The sequence below is a fragment of the Haemaphysalis longicornis genome, unplaced genomic scaffold (genome assembly GCF_048455015.1).
Source record: "Haemaphysalis longicornis isolate Haplotype H1 unplaced genomic scaffold, Haemaphysalis longicornis Haplotype H1 scaffold_2, whole genome shotgun sequence".
Lineage (NCBI taxonomy): Eukaryota > Metazoa > Arthropoda > Arachnida > Ixodida > Ixodidae > Haemaphysalis > Haemaphysalis longicornis.
In genome coordinates, this window is record NW_027526295.1 from 177,243,277 (window position 1) to 177,265,175 (window position 21,899).

General features: G+C 46.6%; 1 protein-coding gene across 1 annotated transcript in view; it reads left to right on the forward strand.

The window, feature by feature from the left end:
• Positions 1–5,859: 5,859 nt before the first annotated feature.
• The window catches only part of LOC144169526 (solute carrier family 22 member 7-like), a 38,586-nt gene continuing 22,546 nt past the window's right edge, over positions 5,860–21,899 (forward strand). The window contains exons 1-3 of the mRNA XM_077698735.1: positions 5,860–6,033; positions 8,327–8,698; positions 11,070–11,173. Coding sequence (XP_077554861.1) covers positions 8,345–8,698; positions 11,070–11,173 — 458 coding nt within the window. The 5' untranslated portion in view covers positions 5,860–6,033; positions 8,327–8,344. The remainder of the gene's footprint in view (positions 6,034–8,326; positions 8,699–11,069; positions 11,174–21,899) is intronic.

Genomic DNA, 21,899 nt, shown 5'->3' on the forward strand with positions numbered 1-21,899 from the left:
GCAGCTGAGAGTTAGTGAACTCCGCCCGATGGGCTCTGTCTAAGAGCCCACTTGAGCTGTTTTTTTTTCTGGCTTGGTGCTCCGCGTAATTTTTGCGATAGGGCTCTAGTGGTTTGCCTGCAATAGGAATCTGACTCTCCAGGCACGGCCACTCGATGGGACACGGCCACTCGATGGAAACTGTTTCCATCGAGCAGCCGTGCTCCAGTGCTCCAGGCGTGGGCCCATGAGCAACTCACAGGCGCTACAATAATTTCGAAAGGACGTTGAGCGGTAGGCGGGACGGATTTTGTGCGGTTCGTTTGTGTTTTTCATGGACAATTCAATACCCTTCAAGTCGCTTGTGCAAGTTTGTCGCCGCGGGGGTACCACGATCTTTATGTGATGCTTATTTCTCCGACACGGAGTCTCGTCCCCGGGAAACGCACCACCCGCCGTGTGGCGGTCTTCACAAAAAGCCGATCCCTGTTAAGCCGAATTATCGGTAATGAAAACATTGCGTGCACCATCATATGGTTTCCCTAGAGGCTTTACATGAGGATTCATTCAACCCGTATGTGTTTGAAGCCTGCATCGCTTACACGAACTGTCGCCCATCCCGCCCACCTATTCTTCGTAAGTTCCAGTCGTGTCAGTCAGGCCGCCACTGAGGCTTCCGCGGCAATTCCTTTGAGCCGGAAATGAAGTCGATGAAAAGGAAGTAGACTGCAGCAATGCTGTTACTAATGGCGGCATCTAACCCTATCTACCGAGAGTTACTCATTTGTTATGGTTCCTCTACTGGCTAATAAAGAAAATCAGATGAGTCAGACCACTCGACTCTCCTTCAACATGCTGTGCTGCCAGTTTCGCAACTTGTTTGCGTCAAGACGGTTCCTTAAAGGAACACTGTAACAACAAGTTGACCTTTATCGGTAGATTTCAATGCCCTGAATACGGAATACCAGTCGTGGCAGCAGTGGTACGTTAGTAACAAAGAAACTTCCAAGAGTGTGAAAAGAAGAATCGTCCAATTTTCTGAACAGTTCGTGACAGTAGGAATGTCGAATGCATGGTAAAGCAGGATTGCTGGATCATGTAAAAGCGTTCCTCTGAAGCATGCACTACTTTAAGACCTGTAGGCGCAAAATTAATCTATGCGGGAACTGTTGCGGGGAATGTGCTAATGTTTTAAATAAACATCAGCTAGCCGACATTATGACATAAGATGCGTCGTTACAGGTGGTAGGCTCTGTTTCGGATTTGATTTCGTTTGAGTGTTTCGTCTTGCGGTACAAAAGCCGCCAGGACGGGAATGGGAGGGAAACGTAACGATTACGCTACCTGCTTCTAACTAGGGCATATATCTATGTCTATGCAACACGCAGTGACAAAAGCCCCGGAACCTAGCGCACCGGCCACCTACCAGGAAGCGGCGGCCGCAAAATTCATTGCTGGCCAATTCTGCGCGGCTATTTTCTACGCGGGGGTGGGGCTTAATCACCTGGCCCTGGACACCGCCACACCAAGGCGACTGTACAGAGGTTCTGGTGGATTGGCGGCCACTTTCTCGTCAAAACTGAAGAAAGCCAATAAGAAGAGGTTTTTTCCGAAGATGGCGACACTAGAATAAAGCCGGGCCGGCTCGCTCTGAGCGCTTTCTCATTTGCCTTCAAGGCCCCCCATAAATGGAAGGAAGAGAGATACTGCAGTCCAAACTTTTGCAGCGAAGCTATTCATCGCTAGTTCATGAAAAACTTGCGTTCGATCGCGGGCAGGGTCGCGCGGACGAAGAATTCTGATTTTTCTAGCAAAGACAAGTTTGCTCTCAGTATAAAATAGGTATCTTCAAAAAAATTATGCTAAAGTTCACCGCGGGGACGAATCTATGATTACCCGAGTTTCATTTACTTGTCATAAGTATTTAACTCTAGAGTTACAAATGTTGGAGAATCACCGTCTGCTATCAACAGATGGCTATCTATGGCAGAAGTACGGCTACAGAAAACTGTTGTAACTCATATTTAGTCAGAATGTATCCCGAAACAAGTTCTATGACAAGTAGGCGTTAAGGTGGCTCTAAAATTGCGCCTAGTTTCATTACCTCTTTGTAGTTCATTGTGCACAGTGCACAGTTGAAAGTAACGCGGAATTCCCTTCTGATGTCAATACATGGGATTGTACGGAAAGGAAACTGACAGCCACATGTTTTCCGCTTCAGCCCCGCTTAGTCCTTCTAAGCTTCGTTAGGGTAATTAAATGGGAAGTATGCTGAATCGCAAATTACAAACACACGTGTTTTGTTTAGTTCCCTCCTTGAACTCCGCTTAGCTCCGTTGGTCCTCCTTCTTAACGGAGTGGAAGATAACCTAAACCTAGTTTGTTTATTTCTCAGTAAACAAGTTTTCGTTGACTTTCAAACAAAAAACGAGATATGATTTTCAGTTAATATAAAAACTTATTCAGCCCCGAAAGTCCTTTTAGGAATAACATAAATGTTAAACATCACCTCCCGCTTGTACGTTACAATGTTGTAAGCCAGTACTAACTGGAGAAAGTACTCATAGAACTCGTTGTACTTCAAGCTGCGCGTATCTGTTGACGTCGTTAGACCTCAGCGCGGAACGTTAGGTCTGCGCTATTAAACTGCTGCCCAAAACCAACAGTTGGTGGTGTTAATACAGCAAAAGCTTACCTATCTACAGTGTAGCTCATACCGCACAATAGGGTTTTGGCCAGTGCCGTATACACCAAATATGTGCCCGTGTTCTGAATTCCCACGCAAAGGCAAATGTCAGATGATAACGATGAGGATAAAAGTACATGTTGGGCAATTGGGCACTAAAACTTTCGAAGTATCTGCGTCATTAGGAGTGCTTAGTTGCCTTAGTAATTTATTGTAGTCTGATTCGGGTAGTCCGGGAGCGGGAGTGATGCGGTTATTATCGGCTTTGTTTACTTCCGAGGAAGGCCTGAGGAGGAAGCTGTGTAGCTATAGCTTGTCTATTCTCTGGCGGCACGCCGCTGGCTCAGAATTGTTTTCCAAGCCGGTAATGATGAATCGCCTTGCCGCTGGGCTCATCGTGTTCCATTGTCTTAGCTTCAGGTGGCGGTGACGGTGACGATGGCTTCGACAGTGGAGGCCGGTCACCCATTGTGTTGTTGGCTGGCACCGTCCGTGAAGGCCGCCTCAGCAATGATCACGTTAGGCTTACCAAGTAGTGGTGCCGGGTGCGATTGTTTCGGGTCAACATATAATCTTTGAAGAAGATCTAGCCATCAGCAGGTGCGCGTTGCTTTAGCCAGACGATGGTGCAACTTTTAAGTCTTCCATGAGAAGGATTCCGCAGTAAACGCTCCGTAACATGCTACGAATAACACTACTGACGACGATGTTTGTCGTATGATTAGTTAATAAAAACATATAATTGGGGCGAATTATTTTGGCATAAAGGTGGTTAGAAGACCTAACTCGAGTAAGGTAAATATAAAGCGCTTCTTACCGGCATAAAGTGCTCACTATCCTCTATCATCAATGTAAAGCAATATAAATCGAATTTTGTGAACAGCCACCACTAGGAAGAAAACAGAAGTTTTCATTTTGTTTCCGAAATTATTGTCGCTGGCTTCAGAACCTTATCGTTAACGCATTATTACTGTGCTCGTGCATTTTGCCCCATGTGTTACGCAATTTGGAACGGTTCCAGAACCCTTGCGCTTTTTTTTCTCCGCGTCCTGATGCGCTCGAATGTATACGGGCCGCGCAGTCCATTCATCTTAATCAACGGCAACGAAATAGGCCCATATGACATTGAAGGCGGGCTGGGAAACTATTCAAAGGGTTGCTCCCAGCACTTCCACTCGTGCATAACTCTATTGCCCAATCGCGCAAATAAGCCAGCGCAGTGTCCTGAATGTTGGCCGATGGCTCTTGAACGCTATAGCCAAGGCTAGGTTGTCTCCTGGCGGGACTGGCATTTTAAGGGTGACCTGACACCATTCATTGTGCGCGGTATGGTGGTTTCAAGGAGTAGTAGTAGCGGAAAATGTCTGCATGTTTTTTTTTTCTTTTGTAAGAGTTGTCGACGATTTTGTTTGCTGAATGCGCACTTCTCTTTTCGATACCCGTGCACTGCCCGTCTCACTGATCTGAACGCTACATTGGCGAATTCTTAATTCCTACTACTTCAACACAGAATAAGAGAACAGGGAACCTTCGTCATGATACATTCCTCGTACCGGCAAGCGGGATTCGTTATAAGCAATACTTCGTTACAAGCAGTGATGATTTTCTCTCCCTGAACTGCATTTGGAAGCGTAAAAACATCGAGCCAAACGATTTTGTTGTAGGGAGGGTTTATAGTATTTGTCGCAACTTAGTCACAGTTTCTTGCCACGCGTTTGAATTATCTGCCTCAGGTCCACCACATATCTTTTCTCAGAGTCACATGTACAATTTACCTGAGAAAACATAAAAGAGCCTTAGAGGTAATCGTCTGTCCAATGCCGACTATGCTGCCAACATTAGCTCATAAAACATTGTTTTATTCCCGGCTGCCCTGCCGGTTTCTGCTGAAAAGTTGTACAGTGAGCCAAAAAAAGCGACTGATTGTATCTCACAGTATTAACTGCCTAGGTCCCATTTGAAAGGCCTTTAAAATCCTCTGTTTTCTCCTCTTGCTGATTGTACCACATTCGCTGTTGATATGCGGCATGGCCAGAGACATACAGAGCTATACCTCGAGGCATGGAGTCGTTTTTTCGTGAACGATTGGCTTTAGCGCTCAGTGTGGTTGCTGTCTCCGGCATTCCCTCCCGTACCATTCGCATAACTTCAATGATGTTTTTGCTTACCACAGTTCGACCTTCGAAGTGACTGCGTTTTGTGCGCGTTGCTGTAGCAGGTGTTTAGCATGCTCTAGTAATATGTTTTCATGCATTGAAGAAAGAAAATAAACTGGCGTGGTGCTACCTGTTGGATGCGTGTTGCAAAGAGCGGGCGTTGGATTCCTTCCTGCTTATTTTTGTTTTCGTGTCTTCATACTTTTCTGTAATTTTGAATAATACTTTGGCTAAGTTAGACTCCAGTTTTCAAAGATCCACAATATTGTTTTTCTTCGTTTGGTTAGACGAGGTAGACCGATGTAGCGCAAGACACTCGCGAGGCAAGAAGACGCAACGGGGTGTCACAGTATCGGAACAGCACCCGCCGCGGTGGCGCAGTGGCTATGGCGATCTGCTGCTGAGCCCAAGGACGCGGTTCGATTCCCGGCCGAGGCAGCCGCTTTCCTTATGGAGGTGAAAAGCAAAAAAAAAAAAAAAAAGAACGCCGTGTGTTCGAGATTTTGGCGCACGCTAAAGATCCCCAGGTGGTAAAAATTAATCCGGAGCCCTCCACTACGGCGCGCCTCATCGCCTGTGTAGCGTTGGCGCGTTGAACCCTACAATCAATCAACAGCACTAGATAAACGGAACGACGCAGTCTGCATCAGTGTGCCATTTAACCTATATCTTCACTATGATTTCTTTTTCGTTTTTTATCCGCGCGTAGAGTGTTTGACCATACTGAGCAGTCTTCAACTTCATGGGAGACCACAACGTTGCTTTCACCCATTTTTTTTCTCACATTGACCTCTCCTATCTCTCAGCTACAGCAGCGCCAGGCACTACATTGATCAATACGGCTTTAGTTTTGCCCCGATGCGCAACTTCCTTTAGCGTGCCTTTCTTTCGACATGGTGCGCCTTCTACAAGCACGCTGCGGATGCCACAGAGCTTCACGTACGTACAAGTCCTTCGCTTTGTCCGATAACAGACGGGGGGCGCTCAAGTTTCGTAAAGGCGCTCGGGTTGCTCCCCACCCGTTCGGGCTCCCCAGCACCGCGGTCGACGCGGCATAACAGCCAACTGCCAACGCACAGTGCAGCTTCTCTAAGCCTCGACGTCCCAGCGAGAGCTCTTGTATTTGAGTTGTCAAAAAAGCTGCAGGGAAGGCAACGAGAGGCGATTCTGGAGGAGTACGCAAAGGTTCCCGTACGGAATACAGCTAGAAAAGTGAGTAATGTTGCCGTCTTTAGGGTTCAATGTGCCGTTTGACAGTATATGCGGCACGTGAACGTTGTGCACTATGGGACAATTTTAAAAGCCATCGTCAGAGAGTATTTGTGCGGTACTCAGTTTATTGCTACAGCTACCCGCCAAACCTAATTATACTTTTAAGGGTATTGATTGGTGAACTACATTCATTACGCGGTGAATCGAACTGCTCTGACATCAGTGGACAGCTCGTTTTTTGTACAGTTTTATTTTTAATATCGATCTGTTGAACTAGTGTTACTACTCAGGACCGCCAGGGATGGCCCGCATAGAATACCTATAGGGGTATTTGTATCTGCCATTTTTCCGACGATGTGGGGCATACCGTGGGGCATTTTGATTTTGTTGTATGAGTGGTGTTCAAACTGCGACGCCAAATGGTTATTTTTTTGGTTGGATTCCAAAGAGTTCCTGCGTTAAAAAGTTATACAACCTTTGTAGTTTCACTGAATGCCACGTGATCTAGAACACAATCGAATTTAATATGCGGGAATCAGCTTTTAAAGCATGGCTTGAGTGAAAGGTCTAGCATACGCAAATTCGGCGTTAATGTTGGTTGTGCGAAACAAATCTTCGTTGCAAACATGATCTCAGGTCGCGCTTTGACAACAAGTTGAAGCAGAAATCAAAGCCCATTTATTAACCCTTTAAATGCCGTATACTAGCTGAGCTCGTCCACGCGCTTTCGACCACTCCCACCGAAGACGAGCTACTATCGTCCAGGTTAAAACAAGCTCTAGCGCGCTACCGCACTCAGGGTACCCTCAAATATGTTTGTTTGTCTATCATGTTACTCATGTTTATCATATTGTTTGTCATGTTAGTTTGTTTTGAACCAGTTTTATTCATTGTACACTTGTTTTTTGACCATCGTTCGACAACTTCACAGGAGATGTCGGCGTCTCCTGTCGCTTGACGACAGGAGACACCGACAGCCGAGCTTTCAAGGTACTTCGCCCCTTACAAATCGCCTTTTAAAGGGGCCATGATGACAAAATACAATTTTGGTAAATTTCAAAGAACTAGCTTCTAGTAACTCACTCAGCTCCATCCAAGCCAAGAAAAGCGTCCTTTTAACTGAGAAAACGCAATGAATATTGAACAACTTTCAAATTTCGCGCTACAGTGGCGTGTTTTGAGAAGGAGGGCAGTAATGTGGCCAGCACTAAAACAAAATTAACAGTGTCTTAACCGCACGTTAGCATTCTAATAATCCAATTAAACAAAACTAGAGGACCCACTACAATAGCCCATATATGTATTGTGGCGGTGGCTTAGGTCGGCTACCGCCAATGGCCCAAACAAGATTCTGTGACGTCATAAAGCAATTGCCGGAAAGTGGCTGTGGAACCGCTAGTGCTGCATCTGTTTTCCCCAATATCTGCATTATTTCTTTGACGTTTGCGATAAAATTGATAACATTGTTGTGAGGAAAGAGCAGTCTTTTTATTGAACCAAATTTTCATTTTGTTTTAACGGCCCCCCTAAGATAAGGATGGTTAAAAAGCGAAGCTTCCTCCCACGCAACTTCAGTCAAACTCAAAGTCGATAATCTTAACTTCTTCGACCGTTCCGGATTGGCGCGATAGGACGGAGTTGGCTTCGAGGGACCCAGGTTTGATTCCGACCACGGGATGCATTTTTTTTCTTGGTGCGCTTGATGTGCTTTTGTGGAAACCATTTGTGTAAGTTGGCATTCTTGAAGTGCCTTCTGGGCGTAACTATTAGTTTCGAATTTGAAAAGTATTGGCTTTCCACCAGAGAAAGCTTCGTGTTTCAACAATCTTTCTCTTCCCCCACGATCGTCATCATCGTCAGACAGAGTTGGCGTTCCTGCAGTGAGTTTTGGGGCAACGTCGCCCTCAGTGGCACATAGAAAGCTTCGCTTTAATAAAATGGGCCAGTATTCAGGATCTCAACAATGATCCTGCCAGTTTTACGTGGTATAGGGCAAGGCATCGATTTCTATATAGCGCTGGAGAAGATCGATAATCCTGTCGCCGCAGCCCTGAGACATGGCAACCCTGGTGTACGTAGCAGTCGGTGACTTAGCCTTGTCTATTTCATTTCGTGATGCCCGTATATAGCAACAGTTTATTTCCATCGGCGAAAACGGCAAATAATTTGCAAGTTACCGCTGAACAATTTTTTTACATAGACCATACAACTTCCAAGGGTCTAATTATCTGCTCAAATAGCGCAGAACACTGTCTATGAAAACGAGGCTTTTATGTTGCTGTCCCTTGAACAGGAATAGCCCGCAAGAGTCATGGAATTCGAAAGGGTGCTGAAAGAGATCGGGGGCTTCGGCCTGTTCAGCAAGACCGTCATAGCCGCTGCCGGGGTGCTGGTGACGTGGCACACGGTGGTGAGTTTCCTGGGACACGTGCTGGTGCTAGTTGCTCCGCCCAGCCAATGGTGCTTTGCGGAAGAACTGACAATCACTTCCGAAGGACTGGACATCTCCACCCTGCCGAGAGGCCGCTGCCAGTTCATTGATAACGCGTCCAACGTCACTGAGGGACGCTACTCAAACATCACAGCGCGCCTTGACAGTGGCGCCCCCTGCAACACAGGCTGGAGGTACGACAGCGACGAGTTCTTCACGTCCGTTACCATGGAGGTAGGCTGCGCTGCATAATTGAATGTCTGACCAATGGTCTCCTGCAAGTGACGTGTAGCCCTGTGTAAATTATTGACCAACGCGTATCATATTTGGGGAATTTTTTGGTGACAGTACAGTACGCCCTGGATCAACTGAACGAAAATTGTTGGACATTCAGAAAATTGCGCTAGCGCTTCCAAATTGAACGTAGAATCCTGCTTTTTGTTAATTTGCACGTTTGTAGGTCTTTCTACAAGATTCCGCACGGTTGTGAAAGCCATCAGACTAACTCTAAGGGTAAAACAGTTGAAGAATTATTACTCACAAATGGTAGATATTTTTACCTAGGTATTTTTATAGGCTAACAAATTTAAGTAAACAAATTCAAAGTAAAAGCTCACTGCATAGAAAATGTCCCTTCAAAGAACGAGTGTACTAGGTTTTTGAAAATAGCAGCCAATGGAAGAAAAAGCTGGCAGGAGAGTGACTGTTTTAGAACGGTCAAATAAGAATTTCATTATTTATTTATTTATTTATTTATTTATTTATTTATTTATTTATTTCAGCCTAGCTATTTTTCTGCGCGTTCAGAGTTCGGGAAAACTGGCACGAGATAATAACGCAGATACAGACTGCGTTTTTCGGTAAACAACGAAGATAAACCTTGCGGCTATTCTTTGAATCCCCTCGAATTTATTTATCAAACCAACTTGATGCGGATCCTACACTATACTAGCGCACTCCAGTGTAGGCCGTATAATTGATTGGCACGCCTTAAGTTTGACCTCGGGTGTAGCCTCTTTTGATTTTCGCCTTCATTAACAGACCGAGTTTTCGTTGAGCACATCCGCAGATGTTATCAATGGGCTGGTTCCAGTTCAAAAGGTTCGTTTTTGTGACCCCGAGATACTTAAGCTTACTGGCATGCAGAAGTGGAATATTATTTATTGTGTAAGAAAAACGCAGTGGAGTTTTCTTGGGAGATACAGTCATGTCAGCCGATTTGTCAAAATTAATTTCGATGTCCCATGTAATACCCCAGTCGTAAATTTTTTTGAAGGCTTTCGTTTAACAGAACTTATCTTGAACATCCTAAACGCGACAATAAATCAGGCAATCGTCCGCAAATAGACGTTGTTCAATGTTAGAAGCAATGTCATTAGCAATTGAATTTACGTATAAAAGAAACAAAATTGGTCCTAAAAAAACCGACCCTTGTGGCCACCCCGAAAAAAAACAGTAAAAAAGGCGCTCGTTCGCCGGCTATTTGGACATACTGTTTTCTATTTGTAAGGTACGCGTGAATTCATTTCACGATTTGCATGTTAACTCCAAGTTCATATAATTTCTCAATAATTTTAGTGTAACACACCCGATCAAAAGCCTTTCAAAAATCGGTTGCTATTACATCGATTTGCTCCTTGGTGTTCATTGCGACGGCGAATGCATTGGACACTTCAAAAAGCTGCTTTACTGTCGACAAGCGTCGGCGGAAACCATGCTGCTTTCCGTAGAATAAGTTGTTATTTTCAATGTATTCAACTAGATGTTTCGATATTTTGTGTTCTAACAATTTACACGCTGTGCATGTAATGGAAATTGGTCTATAATTTTCCGGCAATAACTTATTGGCCGCTTTGAAAACTGGTACAATGCGTGCAAGGAGCCAGTCTTCCGGCACACGTCCGGTACGTAATGACACCGCAAAACTTCTCGGCAAGAAATGGGCTATCCATTCACAATAGCGCTTCAGGAGCTGATCTGGTGTTTCACTGGGAGCGCAAGATTTTTGGTATCCAGTTTTAACAAAAACGCTACAATGCCATCTCGGGAAATGTCATTATCATTAGTATCTCCACACAGTGACAAAGCTAATGACCACAGCAACAATATCGATGATAGTGAAAATTTTCAGGGACATTCTTCCAGTCACCGGATTTATTCCCTTCTGCATAGCAACACATCATAGCGTTTCTATGGATAATAGTGCAATTTATTCTAAGGTAATCATATTTTTGCAAATAAAGTGCAGCTACCGCGCCAAGCAATTTTCGCTAATGCCCGCCCCCACCAGAATCTTGTGCATACGGATATACCATGAGAGCCTAGGCGGAACAACTGCTTAGCTGGGGTGTGTGTGTGATGTATGGCATGGGAAGTCTTTGTATATAGGTTGACATTACCTTGGTAGTACTAATACGGTGCGAAAGGCCTTGATAAATGTGCTTGAGAACATAAGCCTCCAGCGGGGAATAAAGATAGGCAGGCATATCGAGTATCAACACCAGGGTATAGATAAAAAAAGTAAGAGGCTCAAAATAGGGAGCGTAACAATGAGAAAATACTGCTCCGGTCAACCTTCATTAAAGTGCATTTTTTTGTGCACCAGAATGACTGGGTTTGCGGCGACAACTGGAAGATGTACGCGTGTCACGTGGCTTGCTGGTCAGGTTCAATGGTTGGTTTCCTCATCTCGGGACTCCTAGCGGACAGGTGAGCCATTCTTCCTGCCATCAAGATAAAATATAAAACTACAGCGTCAGAAACAGAGATCGTCCAGAGACTTTTGGAGCCTTACTTCATGCCATGTGTGGTGCGGTCAAAATCCCGCAGAGGACATTTTCGACTGCTGGTAAAAAATCTGTGGAAATTGTAAAATAGACGCAGACTAAATTTTATGTGTGATCGTAAGTGCGAGCACATATTTCAAGAAGATTTATGTGATGAAAGTCACAAATTTTGGAGGGTTCTGCGAACTTTTCAAAGCGCGCTCACTCTTTTACACTTTCTTGCGTCATTATTACGTACCTTCGTAAAGAGAAGCTTATATGAGTAGAGCACCGTGTATCTTTCCTGCATGCTAATAAAATCTCCCGATATTGCGATATGTTTAAATCGCGAGCTATCCATTAGGACGAGAAGATGGTAACACGAGCCACGAAATTCACACGCAGTTCAAAACAAGGTTTGTTCTTCAAGCGCATACCACCCATCACTTGTACATGCCTCTTGAGTATAATACTTACAGATTGGCACCATTTGCAAGCTCAGGCGATTTTGTTACAGCGTCGGCCTAAATGGGCGACCCAGGCGAAGTCGCCCTGCGTGTGCTGAGAACTATAAAGTTGTGTGCGTGTGTGTATGTGTCTATTTAGGGTAGAACGCCGCCAACGCCCAAAGGAAATGAAAGTTGCTTTTACCTTTCGCGTAAATTTTGTGTCCTCTTTATGTCGTGTGCCAAAGGCCATCTCTGATCATCCAGTAAGTGGAACAGTAAAGGGAACAGTAAGTGGAACAGTAAATGGAAGGTGGAATAGCTCTCTTCTCGTCTGCATTCTGAGTGGTTGTTAGCCAAGCTTGCTTTTTTTGTCAAGATCCGAAGTATAAAGCAAACATTGATTAGGTGGATTCAGTTGCCAAACGCTACCCCTAAGCTCACGAGGTGTGCCGCAGTAGAGGGCAAGTGACTAATTAATAACACTGCCCCATGCAGCGAACCCTTGCACACATGGGCGTTTTCGCATTTCGCATCTTTTTCAGCTAGGGTTAACCCCAGCATTGTGACTAGCCGCACAACGCATCTTCCACTGAGCGACCACGGACGGAACATAAAGCCAAAACACATTGCCTCCTTGGGGAAAAAGGAGAAAAATCGCCGAATGGTACCGCATTCCGGCACCATCTGACATGAAAGCCCACAGTTATTTCAACTGCGTCCCACGCTATTGCTTTGTTATGTTCTTCGAGTATAGAACACACTGGCGGCCAGCTGGGCCAGACGAGGTCAGGAAAGACGCCTGAAAGCACCGAAGTCGAGACCCAAAGTGTCTGTTTATTCCTGAGGCACGCACGCTCGCTACAGACGGCGTGCCTTCTCTCTGGTGGCGGGCTGCGTAATACACATCTCCCCTTTCGGAGGCGTTGACTTCTCGCAGCGTCCACTGCGCTTGTGCACGTGGGAAGTGCCCGGGCGTCCTGGCTCTGGCGCATGTGGCTGGATGAGTTGTACGTCACGGTCATCGGCTACGGTGTCTTGTACGCCCGAGCCGGATGTTTTCACTGCCTGCATTTGGGTCAGATGCGTACGGTTTCACCTTACCTCCCTCGCATCGGTGGTAACCAAATACGACTGCGGTGTTCCTGCTTCTTCCGATATTTTGGCGGGGCGTTGAAGATATGTGATCCAGACATCCTGGGTAGTGGAAAGAGCAGGGAGTCGTCGAACTCCGTGGTGCCACCGATGGTGCGAGAAAGATGACCTTCCATGTGTCATCGTGCTCCATGGCGGCGAATCCGTAAGGGGATGCGTCTACTGAGACTGTTGTGGGCTTCCTTGGGTAGTACAGTGCTAGGACAGGAGGAGAACTCAGGAGCCTTTTCCGTGCTGAGATAGGTCCTGGTAGGTCCCAGACTAAGTCCTGCTTGGAGCTCAGCATAGAGGTCAATGGCGTGATCAGGTCGGTCATGTTGGGAACGAAGCGTGCTAGGTGCGTTGCGTTGCCATGCCTGGGAGTCGGCGAAGCTCTGCTTTCGATGTTGGTGGTAGTATATCCTGGGTGGCCTTTAGGAGCTTGCTGCTCGGGCGGATACCACGTTCACCGATTTGGTGTCCCAGAAAATCGATGCTTGTTTCTCGTAACACGCACATTTCAGCGTTGGAAGTGATGGATGTTTTGTCGAGGCGTTACAGCACTGCATAGAGACGATGATCGTGTTCTTCGGGTTTGCGTCTAAAAACTGAAACATCGTTCATGTGGCAAATCACACTTTCCATCCCTTCCATCACCGCGGCCATTCTGCATTGGATGTGCTCTGGAGCTGAGGCTATGCCGAATGGAAGCCTGTTAAAGCAGTATTTCCGAAAGGCGCAATGCTGGTTGTCAGCAGGCGGCTCTCTTTGCTTCAGGGGATTTGCCTAACCCTGAGTAGGCCTCAGTCTTGGAGAATACCTTTGCCTCACATAACTGCGGAAGTGAGGGTTCTACAGCGGGAAGCAGATGCCATTCCGGACGCGCGTACCGTTTGAGTTCCGTGAGATCGACGCAGATGCGGATGTCCCCGGATCCTTCAGGAACAACAATCATTGACGCACACCGCTCAGTTGGCTCTTCCACAGGTGCGACGGTGTCCAACTGTTGCATACGGTTCAACTCTTCCAAGGTTTTGTTGTAGAGAGGTAGGGAAACCCGAAGTGGCTAGGTTGGCGCGAAAGGCTTGGCGTCCTGTTGCAGGTCAAGCTTGTCCCTCGAAGAGTCGTGTGCATTGCTGCAGTGGCGATGACGGCTCTGCTTCGATAGTTGGTCCGGGAGCTTCGATAGCTGGCTTTCCTAACAGTCTCTTTTTGAGGCCTTTATCACGAACACGTCTTCCACTGTGGACTTGCCAAAAGCTGTCATAGGTAGACGAATCGTACCTTTCACCTTTAAGGGTGTGCCGTCTGGTCCGAACAACTTATTTGGGGGTGTACGAAGCTCGTAGTGCCGAAAGAATTTCTGATAAGTATGGACGGAGATCACAGTTTTGTCTGCTTCTGTGTCGATTTTGAAGGGCACTGAGGTGTTGCCAACTGTTATATCTGTGATCAACTTGTCGGAGCGGTTATGTGACGTAGTTGTACCCACAGAGGCGACGTTAGTACTTGCAGTATACTGTGTGTTTTCAAAAAACAAACATCCTCGTGCGGCTTGCCCAGCGAAAGCATCGATCTGTTCGAACTGCCACAAGAGGATCCACTACGCTTCGGTATGCTTGTGTGGATCCCTATCCCACATCTGACACCATGTTATGTTCTTCGGGTATAGTATACACTGGCGGCAAACCTGGAAATCCGAGCGTAGGAAAGAGACGTCTGCGCGCAGTGAAGTCGAGACACAAATTGTCTGTTTATTCGTTAAGGCACGCACGCTTGTTCCTGGTGGTGCGCCCTCTCTACGGTGGCGGACTGCGTACTACCCAGAAACCGTCTCTTTTCTAGGAGGCACGCGTTACACTATACGCACGGTACCACTAGACATAAGCCTAAATACTCAGCTGCCACAACATTGTTTTTGCAACTTTGTAATCTGTCATACCCTTATAGTTTAAAATACCCTAATAGTGTAAAACTACTGAGTATTTGGTAGAAGACAACAATTTCTAAAGAGGAAGTGTAGACTTCGGCATGACATTCTACCCAAGAACCTGGAATTGTCTTCCTCATATAGCGACACATTTGTGAGTATATATTTAATGGTCCAGGTGACTATTTTATGTGATCAAGAAGTGGAATGCTAGGAGCCGAGATTAGGCGGGATCGTCCAGCTCCGACACTTTCGAATAATATAAGGAGGTGTGTGGCGCATCGATTCTGATTGCAGTTTTTGTCGACGTGCGGAAAAGATCAGAAGAGTCAAAATTAACGTGTGTTCATGTAAGTAGGTGTCTTGCTTAGAACAGACCGCTATGAAGGCTCAAGACAAACAGAATTCGCTTATACCTTTCCGCTAAATTCTGCGTCGACTTTATGTGGACTGCTTAAAGGCTTCCCTAGTAAATAAACTCCAGAGAGTGGAATGGCTCATGATTCTTATGGGCGACGCACCTTAGAGGCTCGGGCTTTCGGCTTCTCATGTGGTCACGGTACCAAAACAATGGGATACCCGTTTTCCAACGCCTCGCGCTACAACGTAACGTGTACTAGAAGAACACACCGGGACACTGGTTTTCCAACGCCTCGCGCTAGAACGCTTCGTGCTTCAAAGACACGAGACTTTTAGATCAAAGCTGTATACCTCTACCCCCAATGGTTTCATTTCCGTGGGCAAAAACGCCAAAGCGCTAAGGCCTTCATCCTAACTTTGAAATTGCCTCATATACATCGAAACAGCATCATCGAAACCGCACCATACACTTATAGTGCACTGCATGCTTTGCCCCTTCCCAGGTTTCACGTTAGGGAAGATAGCCCGTTTTTTTATGAAGGCAAAATCCCGAAGTGCCCCAATTTGAGGAAAACTATCGTCGTTGTCATTGACGTCATGCCAAGAAAATGACCGCCGCACTAAAGAGTAAATAACAAACACATGTGATCCTATTGGGTTTTATCTAATTCCAGACAGCAGGAGCTTAGTGCTCTACCAAATAAGCTTTTTTCCCGCATGGCATTTATTGCAGTAAAATTCAATGTCGGAAATGATATTTACAACACACATTTACGACTATGTACACATACAAATCAGCGGAATACAAGATTAAGAAGAATAATATATATAATGAGCAATAATGTATATTTTGTTTAAAACGCGGGAAAAAGTGAACAAATAACTAGCAGGGAATACCAGTCAGGGAGGAAATCCTTTCGGTCGAAGACATCTTTAAGATTGACGATAATTTGGAAAAAGTGGGGCTTGAAGAAACCATAGGCTCAGCGTGTTCATCCAGCATTCCCGTTTTCTTTAACTATGCAACGCGATTAGAAAAAAGAGTAATTGTAATATGGCACATCCCCGCACGTTGACAGCGTGGAATAAATGTCGTTATTGTTGCCCAGCAAATCGTAGCTCTGATGGGCAATGTTCCCGCATCACAAAATGCAAGAACTTTTAACTGAAAACGTAAAGGTTCTAGGATAGTGCGTGCCGCGTGAAACCTGAACTTGTTGGCACATGAGTATAACAGGTGCACCGTGGCACCCTGGCAACAGGTGACTGGCGTGTGCCAGTCTGCTTGCTGACGTAATTCAACCACTAATATGTAGAATGAAAGCGAAGAAAAGAGATGCATACACGTATTTATATAGCATAAAAGGAGATGATCGATGTAATTCGAGCAAAAAGAGTAAATGAAATCACCGACAGAGGTACAAATACGATGTAGCAGAAAAAATTTACACCATCTTCCCGCGAGGGGAACCATGGATAGATGCGACTTATCGTGGGGTTTCCGTTGCGTTTTCGTTATGTTGTTTCCATTTAGCGTGTCAATTTGTTGTTGTTTCCATTACATTACATACGGCTGCGCCGACCATCGCGATAGCAGGCCTGTTAGTCTCCATTCAAATCATCGGTGGTCATCGGATGTCATCGGAGCGGCGGAACGACTGAGCGGAGCGGCGCAGTTACCGCGTTTATATGTACCACGCGTTAACGGTGAGGGGAATGAGAGAGAGCAGGCATGCGCATGTGTTAGATGTGTAACCGAGCGCTAACGCGCGCTGACGCACGGCTGGCACGGCGACGGAAGCGAGCGCTAACACGCAGATGGCGCTGCGGGGAGAGCGGCGTTAGCGCGCAGCTGGCGCGGCGAGGGGAATGGGGGAGGGATGTGGACTACGGACGACGGAAGACGCCGGAGGGACAAGGCGAGTTAAAGAGATGCGTCGCATCTAATATGTTGTTAATAAGTGTCGCCGGCCTTTCGCCTTCACATACGTAACCAGACCATCCCTCGTAATCTGACCCTATCGGAAAACCCAGCGCCGCTGGAGCTCCGCTTCCAGCGAATGCCTGATTATGGGACTACCTAACGCTGAAATACGCCGGACGCGGAAGCGCTGTAGCGCGCCTGACCCTGGGCGCTGGAACACGCCGGACCCGGAAACGCGTGGATCCGGCGCGAGCTGGCACGTGACGCAGGAACACGCCGGAGACCACGCCGTCTCCAGCGTATAGCGTGACCGGTGCTCGCGCTAGGCCTTTTTTTAAATAATAGCCGTGTAATTACAAACCCGCATGGCTGTTAACAAGAAATACAGAATTCCTTCCTTCAGGGAAACCTAAGTAGCGCTACAAAATTTAGCTAGACTCATTTTGGCACTTTTCAGCTGATTTCGCCCTGCTGAATGCATTGTTTCATCATCGCGTTCCGTCAGTAGCGCTCAATCTGTTCATAAAAGCAAATTTATTCTCCCGGATAAAAAACAAATATTAAACGAGCATCGACAGTAACCGTTCGAAAATTCGTTCCTTATATTTTTTAGGGCCATTAAAACACAAGTAAACACATTTTTGAACCTCTTTTATTTTAACAGCAAAACGTGAGAATTAAAATAGAAAGTCAATTCTTAGCTGGATTCCTTGGCTTGGTGAACCTTGATCCGTTGACAATGCATTCCTACAGCAAGGCCTGGAAGGGTATCCTGTGACGAAAAGCGCACGTCTCCGTGGCGAAGAGTAGGCGCGCATGATACCTGCCCAAGTTATGCAGGGGTCTTTGCAATTTCAGTCGATCGTCGAAGCACATCGCACGTATTCCAAATCACACTGCCTCCGAGAGTCGTCGTATCCACTCGCATCAAAGTGCCAATAATCCCAAGCACCACGGTGTGTCGTCGCTAGAGGAGTCGTACTTCGAGATGCTTGGAATCCGGACCACTGCTCTTGCTTCTACCACAGCTTTCGTAGCTTCACATGTTGCTGCTGACACTCCCCGGAGACATAAGATGCACGTTTTTACAAAAAAGTTACGCGTAACTTCAACTAGGCACAGCGCCGATGTGAAATGTGGACGGGCCACTCAGCCACGCAGCCACCTACGAATTTTGACCGAAAGGCGAAAAGCAGGGAGGAACGAAGTGCTCCCCGGCCGATCACGAGAGCTGGTTCCGCGCCGCGACCCCTCCGCACCCCTCTCGATTCTCCGTATTGTGGGCTCCCCCGCCCCGCGGTGCATCCCCGGACTTTCTTCCGAGCGGCCCTGCTGGAGCGAAGGCGGGCGTTTTCTTTCTTTCTACATTTCTTCTTTTTTAACACATCTTGGTATTGTAATGGGTTCACTGGCGCCATTTCTTTTTCTTTTAACACCGGTAGCGGCGACTGGTTAGCTGGTTTTAAAATCTTGTTTTCACTATTTAAGCTTGATTGGACACATGGTTCGCGTTAAAATAAACAGGTTGCTCGCTAAAAAAATTATACAACAGCACGCAGATGGAGACAATGGGGCTCTCAAAGGCCCAAAAATGCATGTCACAATGTGAACTGCAATAATTACACCACGTCCTCAAAAAGCCAGTCTTGCTTGCGCTTTATGTGTCCGTTTTGCCAACGGGGTACCCTTATTGCCTGATTCTTTCATCAAAGGTTGTCCAAGGTACAATATATGCAATTGAAACTCCCTCAAACAACCCCAGGAATTTGTGAAGGGCTTTATTTATCCATTAGTTTGGTTAGCGGGCTACGCTTAGATGTTTTAACATTACCGTGATCTGCGATAAGTTGAATTGTTAACTGCAAATGTTTAGCAAAGGTTTTTTCAAACACGACCGGAATGCTAATGGCAGCAATACAACAAACTTTCATTATGACAGACGCTTGCAATGCAATTGAACGACATGATCGTCGCTCGTACGGAGCACTGTTTCCGCGAAGCGCAGGCTAAAAAAGTGGGATTTTGTGGCACCGCACGGGCCGCAAACGCCAAGTTTCGGAGCACCTGCGTCGATCGCGGCGCTGGATTACAACCAGTCGACCACGTAACCGGCGCGAGGCATTGCTGTGTCCAGCCAAGCAGCGGCGCCGTGAGAACGTACTGACCCGTTCGCCCTATCTGAATCCCAGTCTCCAAATGCAACGTCCCCGTGTTATTCGATGCTTTCCAGCAACCTCACCGCGTTGATGTCTTCCAGCGCGGCGTTTTCCAGTGCTTTCCGTTCTTTCCGGCGTATTCCATCGCTCTCCTAACGCTGGAAAATGCGGTCCCCGCGTTACTGTCGTCCGGCTCGGCGTTTTCCACTGTATTCCGTTCTTTCCGGCGCATTCCATCGCTCTCCTAATGCTGGAAAACGCGGGGTTTTCCGACAGGGGAGTTTCTCCTCTACTCGAGCCTCCAGTGAAGGAGATCCTTGAATTCAATTTCCCCCACGCATAACAATTGCGTAATCCTCCCCTCAGCCGAGTGGAGGAAGCAAACAGAGTGGTGGAGGGACTCAGAATACGGCCCTAAGTACCAGAAGAAATTTTTTCTCCGTTGTGATGCCAAGAAGGTAGCCTGATACAATGGAGGCATGTTGCGTACTGGGAGCTCTGTGAACTATATGTCGACAGTCGAGGCTGGCTCCGTAGGACCATGGTGTTTGTACGCTCCCATCTCCAACATGCCATTTCACCGCCTGGCGTGGCAATCGATGACAAGACGGGATGCTGGAACAATGACTATCGACACCCCTCGTGCACACCTCGGCTGTAGCCTCTAAGCGCTGAAAGACCAGCGGTCATCTTGCCGTCTCGCGCTTGCAGCTGAGCTCGGAAAAAGATATTCGCCGCTTTTTCTGCAGTCACACATTCTTCGGGAACCGACTGATCGTGTTTAACCGTGCCTCTCGCAGAGATGGTCACGTAGCCAAGTGCGATTGAGAACGGAAATCGCATTCCTTCCCCGGGGTATCAACCTAACAGAACCGGCACGCAGGATAAACCGTCTCTATGTCTACCTATCGTAATTTGGTGCTTGTATTCCCGCCCCTTCTGGGTCTGATGCATTTCCCCTTTTTTTTGCATCTTTATTGTTGGCGTCCGACCAGTGGTGTTCGCGGAATTTGTTTTCGGAATGGGGGTAGGAGGAGGAAAAACTTTTTTTGGTGGCAAAATATGTCCTTGTCTTCTGAAGTGAGGGGAGCGTTAGCTGTCACCTGTTCCGTCTCGACCAGTCTGCGCTTACCTTCCAGGGCCGAGCTTGACAGCACGGTTTTGCACGGTTCGGTCGTTGGATTGTCGTTCACGGGTACGGCCTTACTGCCCATGTGAGGTGGTAAAGGGTAGCTTTTTCTAGGCCGCCCAGTGGGAATTTATTTCAAGGGTAGACTCCAAGGTATATATATCGTGCAAAAGGCTGAAATGTAGGTATAGACCTACAAAAAATTGAAAGAAGGAAAGTAAACCAAAAAGCAAGAACAAACACCATGTAAACTAAAAAGGAAGTACTTCTGAATGTAGTAAGGTTACTTTACACAACATTCCAACTGGTTTTTTGTTTCATTGTTCTTTTTTAAAGTCGAGAGTCTGTCTTGGGAGAGTTAAACTAATAAAGTTTGCTCTATCAGTCTGTCCCTCGATTCAGCAGTCCTGCCAAAGTTTAAAAGAGCATTTAATGCATGAGTTTATAGGCAAAATTTTTCCACACAACTAGATCTGGAAACACACTTCACACTTGTTAATATTATTCAGTAAAAGAAAACATTAGGCATATTTGGGGCGAAACATCAATACATAGGAAATATTCGCAGTGTTCTTTTAATTAAATGTACATGGCTGGTTGATTCTTGTTATAGGAAATAAGAAAATGTGCGTTGAAAGAATGTTTGACCCGCACATACAAAAAACACTCGCGCGAGGCTGGACCTCCTGGCGGTGTTCCAAAGGCTCCAGTAGATGACGCCAGCAGTGGAATGCGGAGAAGTTGAGTTGAATTTAGCAAACCTTCGTCGCTTTTACAGGGGCGAAGAAAGATATCAACTTTTGTCGTTTTTAGATGATGAGAAAGTGCAGCGGTCGTGTCCATTCCCCCTCCATCCTCTTCTTGAGCCGGTGACTTCACTCCACAACAAAAAATACCTCCCAGACACGGTCCATGCTGTCAGTGCTGCTGATGCACATTCAGCGTGGTTGCTCTTCAAACCGGAGTAATTGTGCCTTATTTCCAGTGATGAGCTCGACCTCGAGAAGTTTTGCAAGTGTTATTCCGGCGTGATTACATGCTCGAAATTCGGACGCGGATGGTGCATTCACTAATGATTCAGTATTTCGGCTAACAAAATGTGTTAAAAATGAAAGATTCTTGCTGCACAAGGCACCGTACACCGTTGACACCGTAAGAAGCACCGTAAAAAGCACGGCACCGTAAAAAGAACGAGAAGCCACACGAAAATGTGACCGAAAATTTGATACGGTGAGAATAAGAGCTCCAAGCAGCGACCCCTCACAGGAAGCACTAAGGCGCAATCAACGGACCCTTTTTCAACTAAGCGATAAAGGATAATCTGGTGCGCTGCTAAGCACGTCCTAACCACGACCAGCTTTATGGATAGCGACCTGCCTAACGCAACCGCCGACAACGGGAGTCAGCGGGGCAAACATTTGCGTTGTAGGAACGGCGCGCTCCGTCAGGAGGTGCTAAATTTAATCCCCAGCCTCCCCAGCTTCGCTTCGCTCGCAGTGCGACCTACAAACTAATCGCATAAATGTAGCGGTCGCACCAATACTGATTCTACGAATCAGTACCTACCATATCGTTCAGCAACGAGAATTTG